At 39.3% G+C, this 8930-nt stretch overlaps 1 protein-coding gene and 1 pseudogene across 2 annotated transcripts in view; one reads left to right on the forward strand and one right to left on the reverse strand.

The window, feature by feature from the left end:
• Positions 1–2955: 2955 nt before the first annotated feature.
• Positions 2956–8067, reverse strand: LOC307034600 (uncharacterized protein; the record flags this gene model as incomplete). The annotated part of the gene is made up of 7 exons (XM_079673431.1): positions 2956–3259; positions 4358–4600; positions 5035–5067; positions 6530–6591; positions 6957–7230; positions 7725–7973; positions 8053–8067. The coding sequence occupies 7 exons, from the start codon at positions 8065–8067 to the stop codon at positions 2984–2986; spliced, it is 1152 nt and encodes a 383-aa protein (XP_079529557.1). The 3' UTR covers positions 2956–2983.
• Positions 8068–8152: 85 nt separating this feature from the next.
• The window catches only part of LOC307034601 (gamma-crystallin 2-like), a 2092-nt pseudogene continuing 1314 nt past the window's right edge, over positions 8153–8930 (forward strand). The window contains exons 1-3 of the transcript in view: positions 8153–8229; positions 8552–8603; positions 8694–8913. The product of the transcript in view is annotated as a gamma-crystallin 2-like (transcript). The remainder of the gene's footprint in view (positions 8230–8551; positions 8604–8693; positions 8914–8930) is intronic.

The following is an 8930-nucleotide window of genomic DNA, read 5'->3' on the forward strand; positions in this document are numbered from 1 at the left end:
TGTGTGTGTGTGTGTGTGTGTGATAAAAAGTTCCAGTCCAATTGTCAGCTGAGCTCAGCAGCTCTGTTACTGATTTGCAGCGTCTCCTGTTTACACGTCCGCCACTCTGTACACACCACATCAGATTTGTATTCATCCGCTCTGACAGATCTCCAGATATGATCGAACATATCCTGTGTCAGGAAATGATGACGAACTGCACTCTTACACCGTCTTATCAAACGTGTCTGCAGGTTTTGATTATGCAGTTTCTTTAATACTTCAATGAAGATCTATTACCTGAATGCTGTCTGTATCTTTTTATGATTGTACTTTTTGGCCACAATTATTTATTGCATTTTATAAACGCTGCACGTGGCCATAATGCAAAACTGATACATGGTGTGAAATGTGAGAAAAGAAATGGAAAACATAATCCAAATTTTGATTTATCTTATTACAGCTTTCATTCATAAATATAATAAGTATCATAATCGTCATACCCCTCAAAAAAAGAGTCTTAAAAAGGAAGCTTATGTTAGCTCTAAACATCTGCTTATTTGTCGAGGTCAATGGAGTTTTAGCACCACTAGATGGCTCTGAAGCCTCCGTCCAGCACTGATGTTAGATGACTCTACTCAATTATATATACAAGTTAATCTAGCAGTAACAATTACCCAATACAATTTCAGTTTAAAACTCACATTTTCCTGATTTAACTTTTGATATTTTAAGCATTGTTGGCTGTTTTTAATGCATAACTATTTTTGTATTTTCAGTAATCCAATTTACATGTGAACAGAGAAACTAATAGATATCACTATGAAGTGTCTACAGTTCATTAATGTACCGTATTAAATGTTTAAATATGCAAACAAGACATTATCTGATGCTAACCTTGTTTAATTTAGGAGGAATCCACAGATGTAGATGGACTACATAGTCAAATAAATTCCTAAATGTGTATTTTGGATTGTTTTCTTATCCCAAGTCTGAAATAAGACATGTCATTAAAGCATAAGAGTCTCAAAACATTAATTTTGCCTGTAGTGTCTCGCCTTACGTAAAAGATCTCAATGCATCTTCCACCACTAGGCCATAAGGTCTGCAGATGATTGTTAACTAAATCAAATCAGAATGTTAATGCGTTAAGTTGTTGTTATTCAGATGTTAAGTGGTGTTTTTCCAGAAGCTGTGCAGCACTTTTACAGCAGGTCAGAGCTCAAACTATCTATTGCACAGACGTACTGTAACGTACCTAATGAAGCTCAAACAGACAAAGCCAGTGAAAGTGGCTGCTGTCCAACGCCCTGACTCTGTTGTGTCTGTGCTCCATCTAAAGAACAATAGCTGCTGACATACCATCGCTCCCTGCTGGGGAATCCTCGTGAATCATCAGAGGGATTTTGCAGCCGGGTGCTCATCAGCTACTAGAAAAACCAGCAAAAAAGTGCAAAACAAGTCTAATTTCAGTGAGATATAGAGTACATAATATACATGTCCTTCAGAGGATGCATCATGATGCTTTTGGTCACCAATAACCTTCCCAAGTTTCTGCCTATAAAAAAGGAATATAAACATTTTAGGGATGCACAATTTGTATTTTATTCGTTTGTTAAAGCAACATTATGTAGCTATTTGACTTTGAGCTACACAACTGTAAAAACGTTGACGCTAAACTGACTTAAAATAAGTAGGATAATGCCTTTGTCTTTACATTTGATCGTAACTAATGTAATCATAAGAAATGCACGTGTATGATATTCACAACATCAGTGTATAAGAATGAAACCCACTAAAATACAATTTTCTGTGTATTTGTCCCATTATCATTCACCATCCCAATAAATAAAACCACGCCCATCCATTCGGCTGCAGTTTGACTTCCAATAAGTAGAATATTGACTTCACAGGAGGATGGACCCGATGAGGTCATACTGTTACATCCAGGTGTAAAAAAGTTATATTAAAACACGTCTTTTCTGAAATAACTAAAGGAAAAGTTAAACAAGAAAGTAGAAAGAAAGTGAGGTGATAGAAAACTATTTCTGCTAAAAAAGTTAGCATTGATTGAGAGTAGTGTTGGGACTAACGCGTTACTGTAACGCAACTACTTTTTGCGGTAACTAACAGCGTTACTAGATACGTATTCTCATTAAGTAACGCCGTTATAGTTACTGTGATTTAAATGGGTGCGTTACATTATGTGATGGAACTGAAACGAATCTCACTGCGGATGTAATTTACAGGCGAATACAGCGATGTCCTCTCACAGCACCATGGAAAAGTGAAAGTAACCAGAGAGGAGTGATGATTGGTTAACGCGGGGTAACATTTCAAGCACCTAACTAATGTACATGGGGCTATAAAACTAGTCGCCAAAGACCCCACCGTCTCAACCACCGGCTCCCAGATGGAGCAACACCATCTAAACAGCCAAAAAACGATTCTTTCAAATCGCCATGCACATGTCACCCAGAGTCAACTAAATAGATTGCCAGGTATGTTGTTGAGGACATGCTGCCCATCGCAACGGTCAAGTCTGTTGCCTTCAGAGAACTAGTCAGCAAAAAACCACACAAAAACTTGTATTTTTATTGTTATTATTTGTAAAGTAAAGTAACGTGTTACTAGTTACTGTCACAATTCAGTAACTAATAAAGTAACTAGTTACTTTTGAGAGCAGTAACTATAACTATTACTCGTTACTTTTTAAAAGTAACTTGCCCAACACTGATTGAGAGTCAGACCTAAACATTTCCCACTGCTGTAACTTTTATTCATGTATCTTTGCTTTTAAATGTCATTTCATAATATGTTTCTTAATGTCTTTTTGTAAAGCACTTTGAATTGCCTTCTGAATGTTGTCTATTTGTTCCATTATCATTTACAATCCCAATAACTCAAACCACTCCCATCCATTCTGCTTCTGCAGTTTGCTTTGCTTTTATTAAGTTAACTCAGGGGTAACGACTGGAGGAAGGTGGGGAAACAGGAAGTGATTTTAAGACGAGTCGACCACCCGTCTGATGGACCCCACGGCGGGATGAAGCGCCCCCCACTCTGCGGGACGTCTGTACTCGCCCTTCTCCAGCAGGTACTGGCGCCCCCTGTAGTTCGAGTGCTCGTAGAAAACCCAGACGCCGTCCTGCACGTGCGCCGAGTGGAGGTCCCGGTAGCGCCAGCGGTCCATCAGGTTGGGCATGTCGTCGCCGAACTCGATCATCTGGCCGCTGAAGTCCGGACGCTCGTAGATGCGGATCCTGTGCATGCTGGAAGGCTGAAATTATAATGTTTTGTTAGTGAGCTTTAAATAAGATAAGAGAGAGATAAGATACTTTATTGATCCCAATTTCGAGAAAGTTTGTGTTGCAGCAGCATAAAAGACAAGGCATTGTACAATACAGATTAAAAAGACTCGAAACAAACGAAAAAGTAGAAAATATACATGTTGAATTTACAAATGAACAATAACCAAAACAAAATATAAAGCAAGTTAGCTGAAAGATGAGCTGGTGGACAGATTTGTTTTACTTTTGCACTGAGCCAGGCTTACCCCTGTCTTAAGTCTTTATGCTAAGCTTGGATTTTTTTTTTTAGTGTTTCTATGGGATAAAATATATTATAAAACACCAAATATGTATTTAATGTGAAGGCAATGGTACTACCAACTGTTGTATATAATTCAAGTCAGAAAACAACTCCAAAATATCACAAATGAGTGAATAAAGATACAGAAAAACTAAACTAATGTAATAACCAGCTTCTTAGTTGGTCTGAAATAATGTTCACAAGCTAAATAAACCCCTACACATTTAAATAAAACATTAAAACACATACTATAAGCTCAGCTAAAACTATTTTCTGTTTTTGAGGGGTCCCAACACTGGACAGGTGTTTTTGTTTGTCTGTTTGTCTGTTTTTGTTTGTCTGTTTTTGTTTGTCTGTCTGTGGGAATTTGTTTGCCCTGGTGTTCAGCAGTGAGCAGCATTGTTACTCTACCTATTTTTGTACGAAGTGAAGATTTGTTTACCTACTTTTGATACATGCTCTGATAGAATAACTGTATGCTGTTGAAAAAACCCAATACATAAAGTTTAAAAAATAAAAAAATCTTTTCCCCCTGTCTTCAGTCTTCAGTCTTTATGCTAAGCTTGGAGGTTTTGTTTTAATGTTTCTATGGCTGAAGAAAACAATGTGAGTTTCTTCAGCCAAAATATCCAAAATGTGTGAATAAAGAAACAGAAAAACTAAACTAACGTAATAACCAGCTTCTTAGTTAGTCTGAAATAATGTTCACAAGCTAAATAAACCCCTACAGAATTTAAATAAAACATTAAAACACATACTATAAGCTCAGCTAAATCTATTTCCTCACATGTCTGATGAGTCTGCAGGAGCGGATGGTGTCGTTGAAGCCGTTCCAGCTCTGGTAGTTGGGGTACTCGCCCCTCATGAGCACGTACTGGTAGCCCAGGTATTGGGGTCTTTCGTAGAGGACCCAGGCCCCCTCCTCCACCCGGAGGGAGTTGCAGTGCTGGATGTGAGAGTTGAGCTCCGGACAGTCCCCGCTGCACTCATAGTGATGGCCCTTAAAGTTCTTCTCCTCGTAGAAGATGATCTAGAAACCAAATCATGAATGGTTATGAGCAGGACCTGTGAACTCATACTTGTTATTTCTTGTCATTGCAAAAGCTATTTCTTTTTTGGTTGTTTTGTGACGAACATGATGACGATGACCTAATCTTTTTTTTCACAAAAATGTAAGCTAGAGGGGGAACAGAAACATTTGTTGAAGCTACTTCTTGAACATGACAGAGAATATTTGAGAATGTGTTTATTTTTGATCTTTTTGTACCTTGAACAGCTTTTTAGGAATCACAACTTAACATATCAATCACCATCAATTACAAGACAGCCATAAATAAAGGTCTTAAGGAGATATTTAAAGAAAGATACTATCCTTTCCCGCCTGAAGTGCATGCATAAAAGCTCTTTAATTGACACACATGCTAGCATTTAGCATGTGGTGCATCGTATTATCGTTACTCTCACCTTCCCTGTGCGCTCCATGGTCACCTTCTGTTCCTCCTCACACGATCAAATCAAAGCGCCTCGTTCTCCCTCCATCCCCGATGCTCCACTTTATTATACAGGCGGATGAAATGCACTGCCAGGAAAACCATTGTCATGCAAATGAGCTCTCCATTAACTTTGCCACATTAGCTGAGGCTGCAATTGTTTTAAAATCCATGTCTGCTGTTTGATTTCTCCTGTGGGTGATGCAGAAATTGCGAATGAATGATGTCAATGTGTTTCATCTCAAACTGTATTATTTGATGCACTCGGCACATTGTGTTGTCTCATTATATTGTATCTCATTGGCAACACCGAATACAAACAAAACTAACAGCACATTGATTAAATGATAGACATATCTAATTTAGTTTATACTCACTTACTGCTGCGGCTGAGGGACGTGTGCATGCTACTGGAGTCATTAACAGATTTTGGGAATCGACGCTGGAAGTATTCGTCCTGGTAGAAACGGATCTGAACAAACAACGTATGTGTACAAGGCGGTGGAATGGCTTTTACTTGAGCAAAGTTTTAAGAGACAGTTTTGCTAAATGAGTACAAAAAAATGAAGCATGCATCCACAAAGTGCAAAGAGTAGTATGAGGTTTCAATAAATGGACATATCAGAGCAATGAGTATACACATTTAGAAGAATATGGCATAAACAGTTTGATGCTTCATTAAATATGTGGTATTAAATATATAAAATGTCACTTCATTATGAGTTTTGTGTTGTCTCCAATACTCTCATTACCACATGGTTTGCTTTGTGTCACCTGGATAATTCAGTCAGTGATTCAGATATGTATCCCGGTTTATCACATTGTTCTGAAGCTGGGAATCCTGTTTCCTGAACAATGCAAAGCGGAAAGCATGCTGACTAAACAACGGCACTGCCAGACATCTGGTTGATATGAAACGAGCTGAGTCAGCGAGTCGAGAATTGTCCTTTTAGACAAAGAAAAGCGTCTTTATATTAAACACGGTGCACTCTTGACCTTGGAAATAGTGGCTCATTATTTTAGTTTGATAATAGTTATGATATTGATGTTAAGCGACCTCAGAAAAAGCAAAACATCAGATTAATCCAAATGACTTGAGTATTTAGATCTGAATATGGAAAAAGACTAGCGCTAAATAACAATAATACTGTTTTTCAATTCAAAATTATAATTAATTCCCAGAGGATGAATCCAACTAGCCTCTAGATCCAGTCAGGACTATTCTACAATGTTTAATAATCCCATTTGTACACAAGAAATATAAGATCTAAAAAGGCAGATTGCACATTCATGCTCCTCAGAGGACGAACCATTTGGAGTTTGGACCCTTCCTGTTCGTTAATCCGACACTAATCTAGGTACATTTGCAGGAATACTGTCGGTAAACCACATGCATGCTGTTCATTTTGTATCTAAAATGTGTGCTATTGGCTTCAGTGTACTTGTTTTTATTAACTATTTTCCTGTACCCTCTTCAACAAGAGAAACATGCAGAGATATAGCAGCTTCATGAAGAAACTGACTGATACATCTTAGAGATATTCAAAGGATAACTCCACCAATTGTACACGTTAAGTGAATGTATTAGTTTTAGTTTAGAGCTTGAACTTATAACAGGAAGTGTGTGTGACCATGGAGTTTAAATGTGTGGACAATAACCAAACGGGGAGTGTCTGACAAAACTGATTTGCATAATGGGAGGATATGTTTTAAAACATAATATCATCTTTGTTCAGTCCATACAAATCCCTGTTTTTGACCCTGTTAGTGTTGAAAATACCATTTGTCTAGAGTTATGTGTGAATTCTTGTGTTTTCAGAACATGCTTGCACAAAGTCTACAATCAGAACCATTAGATTTCAGCTTTCTTTATTTCCCCGTACATTCAGAGTTAACAGGAGTCCATGATGCGCCTCATGGAGCTGAACCTCGTCATGTTGCTCATCCCCATCTCTCTGAGGTTCCTGTACTCTCCTGGCCTCAGGTACATCATCTTGCCTCTGTAGTTGGGCTGCTCGAACATCAGCCAGTGGCCCTCCATCACGTTGCAGGACTGGCACTCGTTCATGCGGAAACGATCCTGCATGTTGTCACAGTCGTCCATCAGCTCGTGCATCTGGCCTCCGAAGTTCTCCTTCTCGTAGATCTTCATCCTGAAGGGTCCCTTGTGCTGTAGGTGAAGATACGTCAGGATAATCAGGGCATTAAAGCATCAGATCCACGGGTTAATGCTCTGATTGTCTCAAGAAAACAACCTGTTATCGTGAAAAAACCACTGTGATGGTTGATACAACACTATTGTAACAACACTGGTTCTGGGCCTACGTACCGGGAATCTTAAGAGACGTTACAATATTCATTTTGTTATTTCAAAGACTCACAAAATGGGTTTGCAAATACCATTAATGGCAGCCATGTTCCCATCACATGTACAGGCTTCCTCAGCAAATGCAACCTGAGTTTAGAATATTTTATGACAGATTTCCTGCAAGCATTTTGCATTTGCTTAACTTTAACCTGTGCTGTCGACCAATAGAAATGCTGATTTTAAAATGGATGATAGTCCAATATCAGCTCAGCCAATTTACAAAGTTGTTTTTGTTGCAACCACAAAGTAATTGTAATTTGTGGCTTACTTATTGCAGCTGAGAGCGATAAACCTACCGTGGGGATCATGCGACTGGACCTGATGCAGTCGCTCATAGTCATGCCCATCAGGCGCTGGTTGTCAGGGTACTCGCCCCTCCTCACCAGCACCTGTTGGCCCATGAAGTTGGGCTTCTCGTAGACCATGAAGAGGCCGTTCTCCACCCTGCAGGAGTTGCACCTGCTCAGGTAGGAGGTGAGCTCAGGGCAGTCGTTGCTGGTCTCATAGGAGCGACCCTGGAAGTTCTTCTCCTCAAAGAATGTGATCTGCAAACAACAATGTGGACCTGAGTTTCCAGACAACACCTCTTCCATGTTTCTGTGATGTTTCGAAAGCTTCACTTACCCTGCCCATGTCCATGATTATTGTGTGCTGATTTCAGATGTACTGCTTCAACATCGACCCGTTTCCCTTTTTATACATCGCACGGCCGTAGCATTTCCACATGGCTTGTGCTGAAACCTTTGAGTCATCACTCTATATTGTGGCTCTGCGCAGCACCATAGGGTGGCAGATTTCACTGTATGCCAGATTCTGCAATAGCTATTGTGAATATTGGGTTTATATGTGCTTCTAGAAACTTCAACTATTTATTCATGTGCGTTCCTTAAGAGGTGAACAACTATTAAAACTATTAAAAACAACTACATTTAAAAACATAATTTGAGGATTGTTTTGCTTCTGTTATGACCTGAATTGACCTCTCAAAACTACATTTAACATACAATAACTATTCAGGTGGGCTGTTAAAAATGAAAGCAAGGCCAGGTGAACTTAGTGATGAGTCATGATGTTTTGCACAAAGGTGTGTGAAGTGATCTGTATCTGATACTCTATATAAAAGTGGTGCTGGGTTGTCATCATTTGCTAAAACTAAAAGCGTAACCATGGGCAGGGTAAATAATATCACATGTTTGTATCATTGGTGCAGTAAAAGTCTATTAAACTCACTAATCTAACTTTTCATGCATGTTTTTTGTTTGCAGATTATTTTCTATGAAGAAAGGGACTTCCAGGGTCGTTCCCATGAGTGCAGCAGCGACTGCACCGACATCCACATGCACCTGAACCGCTGCAACTCCTGCAGGGTGGACAACGGCTGCTTCGTGGTGTACGAGCGCCACAACTACACGGGCAATCAGGTGTTCTTGAAGAGAGGGGAATACTCCGACTTTCAGCGCATGGGAAGCATGATGGGAATGCAGGGCATGGCTATGGATAAC

The sequence above is a fragment of the Notothenia rossii genome, assembly GCF_949606895.1.
Source record: "Notothenia rossii genome assembly, chromosome: 3".
NCBI classification, from domain to species: Eukaryota; Metazoa; Chordata; class Actinopteri; order Perciformes; family Nototheniidae; genus Notothenia; species Notothenia rossii.